The 23,328-nt window shown below is 37.2% G+C and overlaps 2 protein-coding genes across 2 annotated transcripts in view; both read left to right on the plus strand.

Annotated features, from left to right (window-relative positions):
• The window catches only part of LOC114942058 (uncharacterized), a 311,191-nt gene that overhangs the window by 220,897 nt on the left and 66,966 nt on the right, over positions 1–23,328 (plus strand). Inside the window, 3 exon segments of the mRNA XM_085487052.1 lie at positions 12,237–12,475; positions 15,717–15,943; positions 16,878–17,179. Of these exon segments, the coding sequence (XP_085343178.1) occupies positions 12,237–12,475; positions 15,717–15,943; positions 16,878–17,179 (768 nt within the window).
• Positions 20,400–23,006, plus strand: LOC146721333 (uncharacterized). The gene has a single exon (XM_085487019.1). It carries the CDS (start codon positions 20,813–20,815, stop codon positions 22,289–22,291), a length of 1,479 nt encoding a protein of 492 aa, XP_085343145.1. The 5' UTR covers positions 20,400–20,812; the 3' UTR covers positions 22,292–23,006.

The following is a 23,328-nucleotide window of genomic DNA, read 5'->3' on the forward strand; positions in this document are numbered from 1 at the left end:
TAATTAAAAATAATATTGGGGATTGTATCGCATCGAAATTGATCGGTTAACTGGTTTCTTATCATTCGATTCATCATATACTTTTGACCGTATAATTTCATTGGATAAGAAATTTCCAGAAATAAGAGTTCACTTTACTTAGGATAAAATTCTCTTACTTAAAAAAATATATCATAAGTCACGTTTTAATTTTCATGAAAATTTTTGTTATAGAGATAGAAAATATTTTAAAGGATAATTCTCTTTTGTACAAATGAATTAAACGGAGAAGTTTAATTTTACAACTCATCTTTAAATAATATATTATTAGAGTTGACATTTCTTTCGACTCATCTCATAATAATTACGAGTTCACCGAGGGACCTACTAATCCTTCTCTCACACCTTATACCGTGAAAAAGATGGAGAGCTCTTCACGTATACGTGACGGACGGATAAAAGTCGCTGGAATTTTTCTAAAACTTATTGGCTTGTCTTTTCTACTTAAGCTTTTATTTGCCCGACCCTTGTAATAGAAAATAAACGTCGAGATGATGGTTTTGATTTTCCTCGTCGTCGAGCGTTGTGTAGCACAGCCGAAGGCATAGAAGTTCATTAGCGAAGTATAATCTGATCTCGGACATTCCTCGTCTGCCGACCTTTGGACCTCTTCTCGGGTCAGGGAGAGAATTTCGAGACCCGGTTCCAGGTAATTTTTGTACCGGGTGTATCCGAAATCTTGCGTAAAAGAAACCAGTCTTTCCACTTTACCACGCGTGATTTATTTTAACGGAACGGACACCCATGATTTCGACACAGTAAATCGATTTAGCGGCTTCTGCAGTTATCTACACACCCACATCTTACAGGAGCTTATACTCAGTTCGCGAACCTCTCTTCCACGCCATACCGATAGGCTTCGATTAATCAAAGATGATTCTTCGATATAGACGCAAGAATATTGCGATAATAATTCTTATGAAATAAAAATATTTTATCTCAACTCGGGTATCAATAAAAATCTCTATATTTCTATTTAAATCTAAATTATGTAGAAATTAAAAAATGTGGAATATTATCTTCTCATTTCAAAAAATTAATTTCTCATATCAAAACAATACCTATCGGAAAAAAATCTATACTTCCGGTTACAGTTGAAGTTCGTAATGCAGATCTGTTTTTTTGGTTGTCAGCTTTTGGAAGGTAATCGCGAGATCTCGTCTTCGAATTTAGCGCAGTTTCAACTAGCTATCGAGAAGCGTAATGACCTCGGTGATACGATAAGTTGCTAATTTAACGTTTGCCGACGATACTGTGGGTGGTCTGTCGTTTTACGCCGGGGTATATCCTGTCTCCGCTCGAGACACGCTCGCGATTAATTAGCTGGGCTACGATATCGCCGAACTGTAATCGATGGGATCAGTCACGCTTTTCGGGATACGACCCGAAAGCGAGATTCTCTCTCCGTCGAGAGCAAGTGACGTTCGGCGAGACACGGCGACTTGACTCTTGACTCTTCGTTTGCATTGAATATTCTCAGACGCGGACATCTGCATAAGAGACTTGTTTTAGAAGTTATTACGAGATTACCATGATTTTCCCTTTTTAATTGAATTCATCATATAAGGTATTAACGATCATAGCGAATGAATGGCTAATTATTTGTTAAAAGCGCATATCGCCTATTGTTCCAGCCCGATATAATCAATGAAACATTAATTACCGAGTCTGTCTAAATGTCGCGAACGGGTATCATAAAATCACAAAGGGGAACCGGTATTCATACTGCCGTTACGTATTTTGTCTATGGCTACGACGGCTATTATACGGCTTCGTTAAGAGGCTGCTTTAAGGCGACATCCCGACACTTTCATGCCGCGTAAAAATCGCGGGACGTGAAAGACACACGCTGTACCGTTTGGCTTTATTTATTCTCGCGTACGAAGATAAAGCTCGCTCGTATAGGGTTGGCTTGCAAAAGCCGCGTCAATTGTGATGATCGCGGAGCCCCCGAGAACGCTGACGAAGCGAATATGCTCGATAGCTCCGAGTGAAATATACCTGCGACCCGCGCGAATAAATAAGTGACCGCGAGTGTATTCGCGAATCACATCCAGGGTCACATAACCGTTTTCTGATGACACTCGGTGAGTAATACATCACTCGAAATGATGCGTGCTGACGAGCACACGCGGGCAGTTTTGCCGCCGCTCTCTATATAAGGATCATCCACTCGCAACGTATCATTAACTTCGCCCAGGTCGCAAGTACCTTGATGACATCTGACGTAGCATTTTTCCGTATCGACTAGATCCAACTTATAATTAGCGATCACGTAGATGCAAATTTGTATGACAAGAATGCGGAAAAATTCATGTTTTCACGTATATATACACGCGTGTAAAAAGCTTTATTAATAAGAATTCTAAAATAAACTTTTTACGCGAGTAGGATTTTCTCGTATATTACAATTAAATATTTATACGCATGACGTAATATATTTTGACTGAAATCGCAAAAATTTCAACAAAAAATATGGATAACAAGGAGCAAATAATTCTTACATCTTTTGCGAAGAATTCAAGTTTACACATTTATTTAGTGGAATTTGCGTGGATACGCTCTTCTCTCCGCATCTTGCCCAAGGGAGAGAACAGGAGTTAGAGATGGCGAAGCAGGACACCGGATAGAATCAGGTACGTCAGGGTCGGGCAGAGGCCAGACTTAGACCGCGACGAGTCACCTGTGGTGTGACCGATGCGAGCCGTCAGCGAGCGCGCTCGCTATCATCTCACCGAGTCCCTGGCCTTCTTCGTCATCGTGCCTAATGCTAACTACTTGCCGGGACTCGGTAGCGTACAGTCCTTCGCAAAAGTATCGAATTTTCCGTTTCATAAAATTATGCGTGTCCTACAATCGCGACGTGAAAGACGACGTACGTGAATGTATGAAAAAATACGTATTTAAAATTAAACATTTATTTTAAATTTATTCTTTAATAGGCATCTTGTTTGGCGAAATAATAGCGCTTGTTTTCTCTTTTGTAAAGTTTAACTCATAAAATGGTTTAGTAGAATCTTGGAACGGATGTGTTCGCGCGCGTTTCCTCAAGTTTTTCTTCGTGATATTACGCGAAAGAATCGTTCGCACTAATTGCCGCTCGTACGGAAGAAGACCATCCGCCAGCAACCTGTTGAGCTTTATTGTCGAGATATTCCGTTCTTCGAGTCACCTGTGCCACGTGGCAATTAGCGGCATATATGTACGGATACGAAGAAAAATTAAGCTGATGATGTTGCGAGAGCGCGTTAATTAATATTTATAATCGCTAATTATTGTTAGATTTTGTGTTTTCAATCGTATAATTGAGATTGATTTTATAGCCTCCCCAACAGTTTATAATTTTACTCATTTATTTTTTAATATTTATTTTATTTGACTAAGTAATATTTTTTCTGCGCTTGTCAAATTTCTAGCATAAAATTGTGAGGAGGTAATAGCTTATCTATTATTCGTCAATAATTTCTTACGTGAATTCTTATTGTTGTATGTACTTGGTTTATCCGCCATATGGCGAAATGCCATCTCCGCGAGCAAAAATGGAAAACGCGATAGGGAACTCGTTTATCGATGCCACGGCGAGTTATGCGCGCAGCTCGACCTTTGATCGAGTAAAGTACCCGCTTCCAGTCCGTCGCTTCTTTTCTCATTCTTCTATCGTCACGCTCTGACCTTCTCGGTAACTTTGCAGGTGAGATAATCTAACACTAATCGCTCATCGCTTATGTTGCATCCGTGCGACGTCGTATTCCGTCCATCTTTCAAAAACATTCCTTCCCCATTGTTTACTCCTTCATTATTATTTATCCTTAATTTTATTCTTATAGAAATAAATCTGCATTAATTAATATATCATACATAAAATATTAAAAAAATTTTTATTTGCATTTTCTCGTACTTTGCAAACGTTTCTATGGCAAATTTCACCCTTAATAAATATAAACAAATTGTGCGTAAGATAATAAAACGTATGATAATCTGCGCTTTATAAAAATTCTTCGCGTCTCGAAATTTTGATATAGAAGATATATTATTTTATGTAACATGGTTGTGTGCGCGAGATTGGAAGCGAGACACGCAAAAGTAAGCGGCAGCAGCGAGTTGTCGCAACCGAGATGACTCGCGGTCAGCACTCGACCTTTGGTCGGCTTACGTATCCGACTTCTTCCTTCCTTCTCCTTTGCCGTCCACCTACACCTCTTTCCGCGCGAGAGGGAATCGTTCGCGCTAATCACACCTCGCGCACAAGGCGACGAGGTCACGGCGCTCTTTGTTTGTCATCCGCCCGCAACCTGCTTCGTTCTCTCGTTAAGCGTACGCGTTCGGGAGAGAAAGAGACGGAGAGCTATGAAGAAAAACGGTGTCAAGACGCGATGCTGACAATTGCGTATGGAAGGTATGCAGCGCGACATATAGATTCGATCTATTGCATATATTATTCTCTTCGTTAAGAGGGACAAAAAATTTACAACGTTTTTCGCGAGAGACGCGTGGCATAAAAATATTTTGCTTCTTTACATGCAATGAAAGAATGAATTTCATTGCGTATAAAAATTTGATCAAATTTTCTTATTAAAAATCAAAGAAGAAGAAACGAAGAAAACGCGCGAAAATGACAGAAAGAGGGGAAATATTTTTCAAGATTTCGAAATAAGAAAGAGCTTTATATATTCCCCAATCAATCGAACGTATACATTTGAGGAAAAAATGTATGCTGTGCAGAATGTAGGGATCGCTGATCGAAAGACAGCGGACGAAGAGGAACAAAGTTCACGACAACGGGGATGATGGCGACGGTGAAGTTGAAGTTGAAGAGGTGTCCGAGAGAGAGGACTCGGTGGAATGACCCCGCGGATCGTATTGTAAGCGCGTACGTGTCCCTCGCGGAGGGTAACATATGCGTGATGGCCTGCGAAAGCTACGTCACGCAGGAACGCACCTCGAACTCCCTCCTTTTCTCTTCTCTCTTCTTGTCCCTCATGCCCCTTTCTCGGCGTGTGCTCTCTTCTCGAGTTTCCTTGTCTTTCTTCCTCCTATAGGGTACGAGGGTCACCGCTCGCCGATTGCCACCGGCGGAACAAGCGGCGAACCGCAGGAAGAATATCTTCTTCTTAAACCCCCAGAGTCTCTGGACCCTCATCCGGCCTCCGAGAGAACGCTAAAAAATAGATAGAAATTCAACGAATTTTTTTCGTCCATTTTGTACATTTTTAATGAATATATTCGCTGATCTTGAAGTAGACTGGATATTTTAAATCATAGATATCATGTATGTATAAAATAATTTTAAAAAATATAGAACCTCTCTTATATATTTAAATTAAAAGTTATCAAATATTCGAGTGACAGTTTCCAAGAAATATCACGCTACACATATGCTAATAGATGCTAAGCATGCACTGACATCTCTCCTTGATACTCTCCTTCGACATCGAGCGTAGCGCAACCTGACCTGCTTGCAGGTGCGTGACCCTGACGACCGTACAGTGTCACCATCGCCGGCGTCTTGGCGAGCGACCATAAAAGACCAGGTATCACGCGTCAAAGGAGGAGACAAAGGGGGAGGAAAGGGGAAGGACGTACAAGCGAATCGTAAAAAGAAAAGACAAAAGGTGCAATATAAGTCGTTTGAAACGTGTATGTGTCTGTACATGGAAATCGCGTTGAAAATTTTCCAGTTGTGAAGCAAGCATTTGTACGCGCCGGTAAATAGAAGTGTCATGCATGTATAAATACGTCGATCTTCTTAAGGAGCTGTCTTAAAAGAAACACATATCTCTTTTCCCATTATTTCGCGCAAAATAACAAATTAAAGATCTTATATAAATACAATATATATTTTTTCAACACAGGATTATATATCTCGCGGAGTCTCTTCACAGAATTCAAGAATCGAGATCCATTATCCTTCATATAGAATTCATTTTTGGGAGAATAAAAAAATTGCAAGAACTATGAAACTGACAGATCTATAAATTAGATTAATAAAATACGTCGATTATACGTAGATTATAAATACGTCGATTTTCTTAAGGAGCTGTCTTAAAAGAAACACATGTCTCTTTTCCCATTATTTCGCGCAAAATAACAAATTAAAAATCTTATATAAATACAATATATTTTTTTTCAACACAGGATTATATATCTCGCGGAGTCTCTTCACAGAATTCAAGAATCGAGATCCATTATCCTTCATATAGAATTCATTTTTAGGAGAATAAAAAAATTGCAGGGACTATGAAACTGACAGATCTATAAATTAGATTATTAAAAACGTAAAGACGCGCGAGAGCAGGGAGCATAGAGAGGCTATAAGCTCAGAGTCTGAAAAGTGATGTATGGACCATGCACGTTAGCGAACGGCCCGACAAATACAACGGGAGCTAATTAGTTGCAGGAATGCATCGGCACACAGGCATCGCGTTCCTACGTAAAGTCGAACACGCGGTGACTCCTAATAAGACGCAATCGTATCGACGTCACGCGACCTTCGGGCCACACCATGGCGAGCTATTGCCGCCTCGCAGCCGCTGCTGCTTACATTGCTAGCTATAAATCGCTATACGTACTCTCCTGCGTGTCTCTTCCCCTTCGAGCCAGATCGGCTAATAAACGCTTGCGTCTCACGTGAACACCATTGTGTGTCTCATGAGAGAGGCCTCCCACTTGAAACAGCTGTTTCGACCGTTCTCCACATGCGGGACCAAGGTTACGCGTTGAAGGGACAAGACAGACAAAGCGATCTTCTAAGAAACTGCGATCGATCGAAAGGATCGTGTCTCTTTTAGAATCCTTCCATGCGTCTAACTTCTTAATTCTTCGAGTGCATAATATAGAAATGAAATTCGTCGGATGACGCGTCTGAAGTTTCATAAACGTCACGTAGCGACTTATCTCCGCCTCGGTTATGTTATATATCCGTCTACCGCAAGATCCAATTTCGCGTGATAGCGTCGCGGCGAAACATGCTTTTCCCATACGAACACCTTCCTCAAGGTTACTCCCTCGCTTTCGGAGGCACCCTCGTAATCGCCAACGAGACTCGCGCCAAGCGTGTGTGATGCGTAGGTGTATCCGTACGCACGCGTGCATACACACGTGTGTACCTATATACAGCCGCGTAGATAGAGCGAGGAGCGTGTGCGGGCGCAGTCGCTACTGCATTATGCATTAGTCATGATTACAAAGTAAGTGGCGAGCTCGTAGCGCGTCTGTAGTAATGACGGCGTATTTGCGGTGCTTATGATTTTCCACTTGAAATGGGCATAACCCGCTTTAATGGCCAAGCGCGAGGCAGCCCTCCCGGTCGCGCATAACTCACGGCGGGTTTACAGCAGCCGGGAAGAGAGATCCGGCAACGGCCGCGTGGTTGCTGACGGCGTTGATCGTGTTAACGCCACGACAGTAATCTCTTCCTCCCTCTTCTCGGTTTCTCGCGCTCCTTCGTCCGGCCTTTAAAGGTCGTCATGGACGATAGGTATTATCCTTGCGAACGCTCGTTCATGTTGCCGGTGTACCTTACTTGATGATTAATTATTTCGACTTTATACGAGAATAGCGTTCATTTTACGCGATGTTTTTTTTTGACAGAAATTTTATAAAGACTGTTTCGATTTTTCGATTAGATTTAACGATTTTATAATTAATTATAATAAATTTTATTATTGGAAAATTAATTTCTTCGATTTTTTCCAAAGTAATTTATTAATATTTGCGTTTGAAGCGACAACAGTTTATATTATCTCGTACAACCGGTCCTGCTAGTTACGCATGCATAATTTTCAGCGGATTTAGAAAAGTGATTAAGCAAGAACCGTATAAAAGTAGGTGATCACATTAGCTTTAAATCGTGATGATAGTTCTGATCTTCGAGTCATTCGCGAGTTTTAAAGGCCATTCAAGTCAATTACAATTATCTGCTACTAGACAGAGCAATAAAGTAGACGACAATAAATCGTTGCGGAAAACCTGTGGTAATTAATGACACAGTAGAGAAAAAATTTTATATTTGTTATTCAATTTTGATATTTGTCATATAGTTTTCTGTATTGATAATTAGTACAATTATTTCTTATTAGAAATAATTTTATATTATAATACTTTATTATTATAACATTGTTTTATGAAATTACATAAATTATTAATTATTTATTTTGGAAAAATATTTGCAGTGATGTTTAATTTCTTCATCAAAGCTTAATAATTGAATACATTTATAATAAGTTTCATTAAAAAAAACTGATAATTATTTGATGGAATATTTTTCTATTGTAAGAAAATTGCACGTATCGTAAATCTCATTATGCTCAGGAGCAAAAAAATTAAGATATTCTTGATTGCAACATGCAAGATGGAATAGCTCGCGATACTATTGAAATCGTTTGACTCAGCAAGATTAACCGATCTCTCGGAGATAATCCACGTGTAGGGAAAAAAATAGAATCCTCCATTGAGCATCCTGTCGGGGCTAGAGAAAAGTCGAGCGTATGAAAGAAGAGGAAGACAAAAAGAAATGATGAGACTTTTCGCTGCGGTAGCTCGTAATGACGGGCTGCGCGCCGCGTGAGCCAGCTTGATCGTTCATTAAGCGTCGAGCCGACCCCGGATGCGGACGTACGCGACTGCACGACGTGCGTACACGCGCACCTCGCGTATACGCACGCACATGGACCCGACCGCTTGGCTTCGGCAACGCGAACGTGACCCTAGCTAGGCCATCCTTGCCACAGCCGAACAGAAGAAACGTCACGTATGCGTCCGTATCCGGTTTTCAGCTAGACTATCAAAAATCATGAGATTTTATCGTTATTAAGTAAATATCCTTTATATTTGATTAATATTATAATATATTCTTATAAATTAATGTAGTTTATTAAATTTTCTATTATTGATAGCTATTGGGTGGTAGCGATAAAAAATTGCAACAACGCATTCTGACTTTCGAAAGGGTTCACGCGCGTTTATATGTACGAGAACTCACGTTGACATATCTTTTAGTCATCGAACAATGAATGCGTCTCGCGGAAACGTCTGACGTTTCTATCTCCGGATGCCGGATGTTGGATCGATGCCCAGATCTCGCGACGCGTTATATTATGCGACTTTCCCGGTCCGCCTCTATCTCGTCCGCGGGATCGTGGCAAAATTCTCAGCTCGGTGAAATTTCTGAAACTTCTTAACGCTAGGAATAATTAACGCCGACCCCGGAGGGAAGAGAGGTCCACCGGCTCTATTTCCGTCGCGGCGGCACTCGACTACACCGTGACCTCGAAGGTCAATTCGTTTTAGCCGCTGGTCGCGCCGGATAATTTATGACTACGGTGTGTGTGCGCTATTACTATGAGTTCCTGGTGTCCCATCTCGCTGTCTCTTCTCGGTGGCTTTCTTTCTCGCGGAAACCTGTCTCGCCCGGGAACGAAATTGTTAACTGACTTAGCCTCGCTAAAACCGGTAAATTACACGCGTGTCTTGATAAATGCGGTATATTAAGATAAAATCAGAAGCGCAAAACTACTGTTTGCGGTAAGATTATCGTTTCTTTCCCGCCTTGTGTGCGCGCCTTTGCACGTCGTACTTTCTACTTTCTACACTAATTACAGGCGCGTTGGATTAGAGATTCCGGGCACAAATTGGGGAACACATTGTATACTTTATTTCGCGTATAAAACGACGTATTATCTCTGCCCGAGACGCCAAAGTGTCGGCGTAACCCTGACTCATGCTTTCGTCGACCGACTGACGAGCGCAATCTTGACGTACGGGCTTCATGGATTGGCGGGTATTGTCGCGAGAGATACGTGCGTTGCATGTTAGTTCGTTTTAACACGTCGTTACGATATTTCACACTCAGACCTTGCGTGGTTCTCAGTATTATCGCCGTAGATATCCGCTGCTGCTGTAACCTCTTTCGTTTACGTGCAACGAAGTCCTCTGGCAAACTCTTTGGGGCGAATAGTATTTATTGAAAATCTGACTATGAAACTTTTAAAGATGGTGCAATATGTTGCTTTAGAAATATATTGCTGCTTGTTTAAAAAAAAATTAAGTCTTATATTTTGAAATAATTTTTCAAATGTTATCTAAGAATTTAAATATCTCATGATTCGTATTTATACATAAATTGTTGCTTCACCTGATAATTTTATTATATTTTATCTATAACATATTTATATCTCTTATGAGTCATGCGGCAATGATAAGAGTCTCCTACGTGTCTCAGTAAATTCGAACTTCAACTATTTTCGCGAGTGTAACTACACAAATCATTTTTATATAACTATGCAAATATCGTCAAATTCAACTTGGACAAGAAAACACTCTCGGACGATCTTTAAACAATGGCTTCTACCCTTGAAAGTCGTTAAGATATTGTTATACGTGCCGTCAGCGCGCTACCACCAATGTAAAACTTGCAAAGAAAAAACGTGAGAAAATGTGAGAAAAAAAATTCTGTTGCGCAAAACACGACGTCTTCGAATGTACGACTAAGAATCTTTTATCAAAAGATAAATCATTGTAACACTGTCAACATGTACGACTCTTTACTCTTCATAATTAGAAATTTATATTCTAGGAATTTGAAATCCCTGTTTCTCAACAACTAGTCACGATTTCAACAACTTAATTAAATAATAACTGCGTTTTTCATCAACATATATTTTATATTTTCTGTTTTACTGCATATTTAACAGGATGCTATAAAATCTAGCAGTCCACAAATCATTGATCCGACGTGACCTCACTCTGAAATTCATTAAAGCTAATTAAGTTACATTCCAAAACTTTTCTGTCGAACGTTTGTCATTAATAACGTGTCGTTCTATCTGTCGTTCTCGTTAGCAACCAATTCGTCGATTAAACGATGCGTCGACAATGTTTGTTGTCCGCGTAGTCTCTGATTTTACAACTATTCTTTTATGGCGAGGATACGTAGAGAGAGAACGCGTCTTCGAACATCTCGTCGAGAGACCGGGAACTCGCTAGCAAATAGTGCTTAATGGAATTTTTATGGGCAGTTGTAAATATTTTAACTCGAAATAATGAAGACATTTGGTAGTATCATAGAAATGGTTTTTACGATCGCTACCCTTGCTGTATATTCCGCTATGAAGCCGCTTCCACAACCGGATTGTAGAATATAACGCGATAACAGTTGAGCAGAGCCTGTCTAAAAGTGTTAACTGTAGGCATTATAAAAATAATCACAATATGCCCGTTCCGATACTGTTTTACTGCGAGAAAATTTGTGCGAGGGAATTTTATTGGAGGTGTTTATGTATTTTTTTAAAAGCTACTGCCAGATACTTCAATTACAGGATCCAATAAAAAATTGGCGATTTAACTAATTCAAAATCAGTTATACTCTTCGATATACGTTTCGGTTGATAAATAAAAATATCTTATTAGGCATCGAAAAAATATTTGTTAATACGGAATAATTATCTGACCGATGAGACGCGTTTCATCGCGAAGAAGATGAGAAAAAAAATAACGGTGCACACCCGGTGCGAAAAGAGCTACAAAATACGAAGCTCTCGTATCTCTCTCACGTTGCTGCATTAAACCGCAGTCGATCGTATCGGCCGGCAAATTCGGCGACGCGAACGAGTTATTGCCGCCATAAAATTCCGGACGTTTAACGATGACAAGAATTTATCTGATATTTTAGGTGGTGGACAGTGACCCCCGCGATTCTTCCCGTTCCCCGGCGCCTTTTCTCTCGATCGATCCTCGCCGGGTCTCTGATCAACGCAGAAGATAATGGCGTCAGGACGGGATCATTTATTGGGCGTAAATCTCCCGTGCCGGTGGCTAGCGCCGTCACTGTGTGTAATCGCGTCCTACGGTTATCTCTTTCAACGTATTTCATCCGAATTCTCGGCGTCGAAAGACCGTTTACACGGCGGGACATTCCAAAAGCTTTACGACGCGAGGAGTTTCAGTTTTAAGCCGCCTCGTTTCGAAATCGAAGCCATCTCGCGCGCGAATGAATTAATACGGCGAATTATCTCTTCGTCCGAATTTAGGATTGACACGTACGATCGAAATTTTTTAATTCTTTCCAAAACCTCTCACATTAGAGGCATGGTATATCTTAATCTTTCACGTAATCTATTTGACAAAATAAAATTCAATAGATTTTGAATTTTTTCTATGGACCGAGAATGAATGTACATTTTTTCGTTTGATTGTTTCAGGTGAGGTGTCGGGCGAAAACGTGTCCGCGGGCACGGGACCAGCACGCGGCGGCGACCGTGGGGAAGCGGCGGATTTAGGTACACATACGGAAAACAACGACGGGGCCACCCTGGCAGCGAACACAGCGGTCGACGCCAGGGGTGGGAGCCCTCAGGGCGCCCACCTGTCCGGTGCGGCGACCCCCAGACCTCCAAGGGGTAGAAGGCGGCAGAATCAGAATGGTCTCGACACTACACAAGTAAGTGAAAGTTTTCTGTTTTCACGGACGCTCTGTGCGTTTTTATCGTTATTTTAGCAATTATTATTATTATTAATGTAGGTATTTAATATTCTCAAACTCGCGATATATCTCGAATAATATTTGCTCTTTTTTAACTTCTGATTATTCGCTTCCGAAAAGATTCACGAAGAATGTTTGGAGTTAAATTTTGACACGGCACACAAAACTTCTACGCACACATAGGCAAACACAATCTTAGTATATTGACGTAGAGTGACTGAAGACGCGTCGTTCGGAATTTTTATTTATTTTATTTTTTTTTTTTTTCATCCGTGCGCGTTGGGAGAGAAGGACGCGAGTTGCCGCGAGGACGCGAGATTTGTTGTACAAATTTTTCGAGAGACCCGCTGCTTCTTCCGTGAAGTGGAGTGTTTGAGCACTTCGGGACACGTGCGCTAGTCCGGGGAGATATCCTCGACGAGAGAGTCCATCGTTCCTGCTGCCTGAGCGGTAGCTCGTACACGTGTACACGAAGAGTCCCGTTCAGAACCAACCATGCAGCAACTATGTCAACTGCGTCGAAAGCCGCAGTGTCATTCCGCCGTTGACATCCGTCGACCCGTTCGACGCTTCTGTAAACGACTTGACCAAAAGGAAAGAAAGGAAAAAAATTAAAGAGGAGTCTTTGGTGGCTGTGCTTAGCCAGTGCTTAGAGCCGTGATGGTAAAAAATTGATGATCATCGGTAGAAAGAATAGCCTGTTCGTGACACGCGAGAATTTCTCCTAGCTCGGATCCATATGAATAGAAAGGTTTTCGAAGAATAGTAGCAACTCGAGATATTAATCCCGTGCGTGTGGCGAGCATCATTCTGACTTATTAACTTTTCGTATCGACAATCCGTTCGAGTGAATCGTGCGAGTTAATAAATACGAACGGAAGAATTCAACTCTTTCTCGCTTGGAATATATTACCTTGACAAAAAATTAAATAGACTCGGAAAATATTATACATACATTTAATATTTTGAACTCAATGCTTTGAGATCGAAGATATTATTTTCGCACATAACATATTAATTTAACTCTATAATTATATATATGAAAAGAAAAATTTTAACATCATTTTACTCAAAAACTATTCTGTCTATCTGTTATGCTGCAATCGAGTGAAAACTATTAGTGTGTTAAAAAGAATTACTTTTGTTCGCTACTTCGCGATCGCTACCTCTCGCTTTCGCGTATTTTCTCTATCGAGACCCGAAGGTATCGTCGAGCAAACCTCTATTCGAAACGTAGGTATATACGAGATCGTGCCTGCGTCGTGAGCCTGAAGCGGTCCCTTGTCAGGAAGAAGTCTGGAGGCGAGAAAGAGATTTACCGTGGCCTCTCTATGCGAGAGCGGCTACGAAGCGCTCTCGGGGACCCTATTCTACGCCAATCGACTCTCGTTCTTCTTAGTGTCACGGCGCGCTCTCTCGCTCTCCGCGCCGCCGAAGAGGAGTCAACTCTTACGCCACGCGTTACCTTCATTACCATATCTCAGATGCAATCTGTTCCCGGGAATTAATGCACCCGAGATATTTCCTGCCGCCTCGGATCTCACCCGGAGCGAAACGTATCGTGCGCCGCAGCTGCCGACGAGTATCCCTCACGATCGAAGGCGTGGCCCGTTGTTGATCCGTTCCGAGAGAAACGGAACAATATTTTTTTTTTTTTTATATATACATGAATATAGAGCTCGTTTATACATTAATGTTTATAGCCGCGCGCGTGATCGCGAGATATCGATATGATAATCGGTGGCGCAATAGAGAAACAGATGTTTGCTTATCGTAGAAAAAAATGGAGATTTATAATTATTATTGCCTTATTGCTTCTGGTATTTTTTAATTAGTTGTAAACGTTTGTGTTGCATGTATACAACTGTATAGAAAATAATTAATTACCTATTTTTCGATCAATCATTTATTTTGTATAGATGAATATTTTTAAATATAATAAAGTAATTTTCCTAATTTTAAGCGAATATATTATCGATGCCGATGCGTAGCTAAAGTTGTTTTTCTTGTCAAGGTATATTGTTGAAGGTTACGGCCTTCAACATTCAAACATGAAACACGACGGTAATAAAGATACTAAGATTATTGTTACTGTAGATAAGATGAAATGAATAATTCGCAGACGTGCCGATGGCAGCTTTACGTGAGGACACATTTAAGAGTTCAAATTTTAATAATCATATGTGTCATCGCGTGGCGAAATATATGTATATACACGAATCGAAGTTGAAAAATTTAAATTAAAAATTAATATAAATTAAAATAGCATATTTTTTATAATAAAAAATATAGAACAAATTACACATAACTGTTTGTGTGAATATCTTGAAATTAAAATTGTAACTTTCATCTCCATTGTATGTCTAATTTTTTATATTTTGTGGCTACTTTCTTAGATTACGGAGGACCTTTTTTTCCTATTAATTTTTTCTTTATCTTATAAATATTTGTCTCAGAAGTATTATATTTGTTAGCAAGTTCTATTACCGAAATATTACTTCTCAACTTTTCTTTAATTTTAGATATTTCTTCTTTAGTCAATTTCTTCATTTTCTCTGATTGATTTAGAAAGATTCCAAAAAACTTTATGTAATTTTGAAACTTTGAAACGCTGATTTATATTTGAAACTAAACTTTCCGGACGCGAATAAAAATATTGGTCCAAAGTCATTCGACTCACTAACAGTAATATTTTCATTTTTTGATGTTTATCATTTTTGTACAGTGATATCTAACTACTAGAACATTATTTACAATTTACAATAACATAATACATAAGATGACAAATAAAGTTACCGAACACAGTTGGGCGCGCACACACACATACACAAACTGAATAAATTATTAAAATTAAAATTTTTTATATCTTTTATATAAAAATTGTAAATAAAATTGTTTATTATAATTAATACAGATGAGAGGAAGAAGTAAACGATATATTTATAATATTAGCAAAGTATCACTCGTAGATGTTATAATTAGTAATATAAAGTGTTTACTTCCGTTACACACCTCTCTCTCTCTCTCTCTCTCTCTCGTTTGCTAATTAATACTTATGTGTTATATATATATATATATATATATATATATACATGTTTCTTTTACTGCCGGTTAATAGTTCCGTATTCTTCTCATTATCGCATCCGGTTGCGCACGGTGAGGTCTCCGTTTAAAGAAGGGCAATCATCTCGCGTTGCAGGTTAAAACGGAACGACTCACGCCTGACAATAACTCGACGTCGTCGAGAAGCGTGACGCCTTCTTCGTCGAGTCATCCGGGGACGCCGCCAAATGCTACACCCTTGGGAGGACCCGAGGGTCCACCGCCACCCCATCATCTCAAGCACATGGAACAGATGATGGGGCGAAATTATAGCGATTTCATGAGAAGTCTCGCCGCCAAATACAACAATGCCAACCCCAACGAGTATGTCTATCTTGCTTTATTGATTGCATATTTGATTTTTTGTGACAAAATTATATTTATCATATTGATCACACAGAATTATATAATATAATAATGATCAAAAAAATACATTACAATATTAATGTTATTCCGATTTTATTTTTAATGGACCGTACAATTGAAAATTGACATATTACTTGCTCAATATTGTCTTATTGATTTTTTGCAAAATCAATCTTAATGTCTTGTGTGTGATTAAAGAAAAATAATTTCTCAGAGACGTTTTTAAATATTTTCGAAACGTGACATGCGAGTATATTGACTTTCGTTCGCGAGACGTTGTCGTAAAAATTGAAATTTGAAGGCTGCAAATAGACGATTCGAATGATTAAGATTCGTAAGAAGTACTCGAGAGACCCGATGTACTCTAGCATAAAACCGGTTGTCCGTTCGCATCCTACGTTGACTTTCAGCTTTGTATCTTCTAGCACTTGTTGGAAGCAGATCAGATGAATACTTAATTGATCAGTTAAACACCAAACAGATTCTAGCAGAGCGATACTCACTCTCCTTGACATTTGAAGGAGAAAGTTTGATACTTTAATTCACTGCATGTCTATTTGCACATCATATCATATTTAATCGGCACGTTATTCTAATGAATTTGGAGATTAGAAAGAAACATATCTCGCACATCTCTTCGTCTCGATATTAAGATGTTTTAAAATACATATTAGAAATTTCAATAATATTTTAGTATTTTAATATTCTTTAAATCTTGATAAAAAAGAAAAGGTTAAAAAGTTTTAAAACGCTTGTAAAAAATTCAAAATTTTTCTAAAACTGGAAAAGTTTAAAATCTGCAAATATATAATAGTTATAATAATTTTTTAAATCCTTTCCTTTTTATGCAGGAAATAGAAAGTTGACAATCAAAGTCGACTGATTGTTTCAGTTACTTCAGCACATCAAGGAACGGATATCCTCCGGGTTTAGATCCGAGGTTTCCGGCTTTTAAGACAGCGGCGACGCCGTTTGTTGGTCTGATGGCGCCTTTAGGGGCACCGCAGCCACCGACTGTCTCGACGACTTCGCCTCTTTCCAATAAAGATCCGAAAGAGCAGAAACAGGATAGTCTCTTCAATAGTCCTGTATTCCCACCTATGATCGATATGTCTTCTACTCAGGCCCTTCTTCACATGGTGCGCACTGCCAACGCAGCTCAAAACGCTGCTGAATTGGAAACATATCTCAAAGGTAAGTAAATAAAACTTTACTCTCATATATAAGAAACATTCTGTTTATCTGTCATTCGCAAATAATTATTCTTAATTTTTTTTAACTACTTATTTTTCGCTACACGTTCTTAATTACTTATTATATTTAAAAGTAATTGATACGTCGGTGTTCTTCTTAAAGAAATTAAAGAAAAATTTATTTCTGAAATTGATTAAAATAAAATTGTTTACATCTGACATGTCAATAACCAGCTACAAAGAAATATTAGTTAACAGCATTTCGTTCGGTTCGAAATGTTACAGGTGCGAACAAAAGAGACGCGGGAGTAAAGAATTTTTTTGTTTCACTGCAATATTAATAATTGGTGCAATTTTTATTGATGTGAAATACGCTATATTTCCACGTTTGTTTCTACGTCCTCCTGTAAACAAAGTTGAATTAATTTAATTACATGTAACTGTAAAAAAAGGAATAGAATTAGATTCAAGTAAACATTAAAAAATTTTATTTGAAATTAAATTTATATCTTTTAGCAATCAATAAATTTTTATTTTTTTGCGTAATAAAAATTATTTTATTAAATTAACTCTAATTTTTATGTTAATAAAGATTCATTTAGCTCGTGTGTGTGGGGGGGGGGTTCGATAACTTTATTTGTCATTTTATATATCATGTTATAGTAAATAATGGACAATAATGTCTTAGTAGATGTCATTGTATGAAAACAAACGTCGGGGATGTGAAATATATTTCTTCGAGTCAGCGCATGACTTTGAACCAGTGTTTCCATTTGCGTTCGTTCGGAAGGTTCTTCTGAAAAGCAACTTAGTCGTAATTTTTGCGAATATAATTTTAGTGTTTCAAAATCGCATATTGTATAGTAAGAGAAGTTTCACGGGATTTCTCTAAAGTCAGTAAACAGTAAAACAGTTTTGTGTAAAAGTAATTATATATATAAACTTATCATGTCAACCAAGCGCGTAATTAACAATAAAGCTTCTAAGAAATTACTCACAATGGAAGAAAAACTTCAAATTTTGGAGAAATTTGATGGTGGCATTTCAGTGAAAAACATTGCCACTTGTTTTAATCTACCTTATATTACTGTATATAAGATAGTGAAGAAAAGTGATAAAATACGCGAATCAATGAATAAAGGAATGAGCGTGAAAAGAAAGCAGGTAATATCTAAAATAAAGTTTAATGAATTGGACAAACAATTACATGAATGGTGTAAAGAGAATGTACCGGGAAATGTAATTGACTACCAGCAATATAAAAAGCTTACTCAGGAAGCATATAACATCGCAAAAGGAGTTGGGAAATCACCAAACGATATGAATAGTTTTATTCGAGATTTTAAAAATCGTTACGACATTAAAGTAAAGTCTAAAAATTCTGTTTCAATTTTGGACGAAAAATTGCATAAATGGTATGAAGAGCGGAAAGCATCAGAAGACACAATTGACTCGGAGCAACTTCGTATGGAAGCATGTAACATTGCAAAAGATGTTGATGGACCGTCAAACATGAGTAAGTTTCTGTGCAATTTTAAAAAACGTACCGTAATTGAACTACCTGTATACAAAAGTAGGAAGATTTTGCAAAATTCTTTTCAAAGGGATGATGAGGCCAATCAATCTAATGCTGAGCAATTTGTTCGAAAATTCAGACAGCGATTAGAGCAGGAAAATATTAGTAAAGATAACATTTATATTATGATCAAAACAGACTTCGTATGTAGTACTTTTGTTGACACCTTGCTAGCACACGCAACCGAAGACAAAATCCCAGTGCAACAAATTGATGATATGAAAAAAAAGATTGTATCTTTTGTATTTTGCACAAATATTACTACTAATACGAAACGAGCTCATATTCTGTTTGGCAAACATGAAATTAATGAATATGAGAATCAAAGTGTATCAGAATCTTACGAGAACAAATTGTTCGTCGCTCATAAACTACAAGAAAATGTCTCAGCAGAAAATCTGGAGAAAGAATCGAATAGTTTCGCACTTTTTTGGGATAATATATGGCACAATAATGTATTTGAGTCAAATGTAACGTTATATAAGGAGAAGAATATAGCTGGAAAAGTGCTTTTACTTGTTGACGATTGCACACGGCGTTTATTTTCGGAAAAAATTACTCACGATGATGGTTTCGAAGTAGTATTCTTTCCGATAAACTTGTTTTATGAACAATTCTGCTCAGATGTTATAAAGAAAATGGACCAAATATGTCATGAATGCTTATTGAAATGTGTACAGGAGAAAAATTTTATTTTTAAAACTATTTTCAATACAGAAAATTATATAGATTGGTGTACTGATATACTCCTTATAGCATTGGCACACGTCGCGCCGGGGGAAATAGAAGAATTGTGGAGACGATTTTTAAGACAAAATTGTTAAACACAAGAAGGTATTCCAACATTAACTTCTGTCACTTCACAATAGTTAATTAAGTCTACAAAAAAAGTTATCGTTCCTGACGAAAGACCGATTGCTTATTCCTTGCGCAGAAGGCGATAGATATCACCAACAAGAAAGAACTATTGAAGACAGTAAAAACAAATAAAAACAGAAAGGGAAGACACTCAGAAATATCTCATGGCAATTTAGAATAGATAGTTAATAATAGCTGAAGAAGATTTCATATAGACGACTTCAAATGAAATATTAAACAAAATACTTAGTTCTGGTGGAAGAATTCGAAGAAGAGGAACTTTAAGTATTGCAGAAACATTCGTATTTTTGTATATAAAGTTCGCATTATTATTATTATTACGATGTTCACTTATCAAGACGTGCATACAATTTTATGTAGTTAAGGAAATAAGTTACATTTCTCATAATTTATATATTCGTTGACAAACTTTTTGAAATTGATTAAAATAAAATTGTCTACATCCGACATGTCAATAACCAGCTGCAAAGAAATACTAGTTAACAGCATTTCGTTCGGTTCGAAATGTTACAGGTGCGAACAAAAGAGACGCGGGAGTAAAGAATTTTTTTGTTTCACTGCAATATTAATAATTGGTGCAATTTTTATTGATGTGAAATACGCTATATTTCCACGTTTGTTTCTACGTCCCTCTGTAAACAAAGTTGGATTAATTTTAATACATGTAACTATAAAAAAAAAAATAGAATTAGATTCAAGTAAACATTAAAAAATTTTATTTGAAATTAAATTTATATCTTTTAGCAATCAATAAATTTTTATTTTTTTGCGTAATAAAAATTATTTTATTAAATTAACTCTAATTTTTATGTTAATAAAGATTCATTTAGCTCGTGTGTGTGGGGGGGGGGGGGTTCGATAACTTTATTTGTCATTTTATATATCATGTTATTGTAAATAATGGACAATAATGTCTTAGTAGATGTCACTATATGAAAACAAACGTCGGGGATGCGAAATATATTTCTTCGAGTCAGCGCATGACTTTGAACCAGTGTTTCCATTTGCGTTCGTTCGGAAGGTTCTTCTGAAAAGCAACTTAGTCGTAATTTTTGCGAATATAATTTTAGTGTTTCAAAATCGGATATTGTATAGTAAGAGAAGTTTCACAGGATTTCTCTAAAGTCAGTAAACAGTAAAACAGTTTTGTGTAAAAGTAATTTTATATATAAACTCATCATGTCAACCAAACGCGTAACTAACAATAAGGCTCGTAGGAAAATCACAATAGAAAAGAAACTTCAAATTGTGAAAAAATACGATCGTGGCATTTCAGTGAAAAACATTGCCACTTGTTTTAATCTACCTTATATTACTGTATATTACATAGTGAAGAAAAGTGATAAAATACGCGAATCAATTAATAAAGGAATGAGCATGAAAAGAAAGCAGGTAATATCTAAAACAAAATTTAAAGAATTGGACAAACAATTACATGAATGGTGTAAAGAGAACGTACCGGGAAATGTAATTGACTACCAGCAATATAAAAAGCTTACTAAGGAAGCATATAATATCGCAGAAAGGGTTAAGGAATTACCAAGAAAAATGAGTCGCTTTATGGAAGATTTTAGAAAACGTTACGACATTAAAGTAAAGTCTAAAAATTCTGTTCAAATTTTGAACGAAAAATTGTATAAATGGTATGAAGAGCGGAAAGCATCAGGAGACACAATTGACTCGGAGCAACTTCGTATGGAAGCATGTAACATTGCAAAAGATGTTGCTGGACCGTCAAACATGAGTAAGTTTCTGTGCAATTTTAAAAAACGTAACGTAATTGAACTACCTGTATACAAAAGTAGGAAGATTTTGCAAAATTCTTTTCAAAGAGATGATGAGGCCGATCAGTCTAACGCTGAACAATTTGTTCGAAAATTCAGACAGCGGTTAGAGCAGGAAAATATTAGTAAAGATAACATCTATATTATGATCCAAGTAGATTTCATATGGAGTACTTTTGTTGAGACCTTGCTAGCACACGCAGCCAAAGACAAAATTTCAGTGCAACAAATTGACGATTTGAAAAAGAAGATTGTAACTTATACATTTTGCACAAATATTACTAATAGTTACAAACTAGCTCCTATTCTGTCTGACGAACATGAATTTAATGAATATGAGAATCAAAGTGTATCAGAATATTACGAGAACAAATTGCTCGTCGCTCATAAACTACAAGAAAAAGCAAAAATTCTTAAGACAAAATGGAATAGTTCCACAATTTGCTGTTACAATCACATATTTAAGCCATTTGTGAATCTACATCAGAAGATCAACAATATAGCTGGCAAAGTGCTTTTACTTGTTGACAATTGCACACGACACTTCTTCTCGAAAAAAATTACTCACGATGATAGTTTTGAAGTAGTATTCTTACCGAAAAACTTGTTTTCGGAACTACTACTCTGTTCAGAAATTACTGAGAAAATGGACCAAACTTGTCATAATCACTTATTAAAATGTGTACAAAATATGTCTTCTGGAATTACATTCGACTCAGAATCCGACTCAGAATCCGACACAAAATTCGACAAAAAATTAGATATAGAAAGATTCTATTTAAATTTGCGTATTGATATACTCGGTGAAGCATGGGCAAACGTCGCGCCGGAAATAGAAGAATTGTGGAGACGATTTTTAAGACAAGATTGCTAAACACAAGAAGGTATTTCAACATTAACTTCTGTCACTTCACAAAAGTTAATTAAGTCTACAGGAAAAATCATGGTTCCTGACAAAAAAACCGATTACTTATTCCTTGCGCAGAAGGCGATAGAGAAGAATATCACCAACAAGAAAGAACTATTGAAGACAGTAAAAACAAATAAAAACAGAAAAGGAAGACACTCAGAAATATCTCTTGGCAATTTAGAATAGATAGTTAATAATAGCTGAAGAAGATTTCATATAGACGACTTCAAATGAAATATTAAACAAAATACTTAGTTCTGGTGGAAGAATTCGAAGAAGAGGAACTTTAAGTATTGCAGAAACATTCGTATTTTTGTATATAAAGTTCGCATTATTATTATTATTATGATGTTCACTTATCAAGACGTGCATACAATTTTATGTAGCTAAGGTAATAAGTTACATTTCTCATAATTTATATATTCGTTGACAAACTTTTTGAAATTGATTAAAATAAAATTGTCTACATCCGACATGTCAATAACCAGCTGCAAAGAATACTAGTTAACAGCATTTCGTTCGGTTCGAAATGTTACAGGTGCGAACAAAAGAGACGCGGGAGTAAAGAATTTTTTTGTTTCACTGCAATATTAATAATTGGTGCAATTTTTATTGATGTGAAATACGCTATATTTCCACGTTTGTTTCTACGTCCCACTGTAAACAAAGTTGGATTAATTTTAATACATGTAACTGTAAAAAAAAGAATAGAATTAGATTCAAGTAAACATTAAAAAATTTTATTTGAAATTAAATTTATATCTTTTAGCAATCAATAAATTTTTATTTTTTTGCGTAATAAAAATTATTTTATTAAATTAACTCTAATTTTTATGTTAATAAAGATTCATTTAGCTCGTGTGTGTGGGGGGGGGGGGGGTTCGATAACTTTATTTGTCATTTTATATATCATGTTATTGTAAATAATGGACAATAATGTCTTAGTAGATGTCACTGTATGAAAACAAACGTCGGGGATGCGAAATATATTTCTTCGAGTC

Source organism: Nylanderia fulva, unplaced genomic scaffold, assembly GCF_048542155.1.
Source record: "Nylanderia fulva isolate GAGA-0341 unplaced genomic scaffold, ASM4854215v1 Scaffold5, whole genome shotgun sequence".
NCBI lineage: Eukaryota > Metazoa > Arthropoda > Insecta > Hymenoptera > Formicidae > Nylanderia > Nylanderia fulva.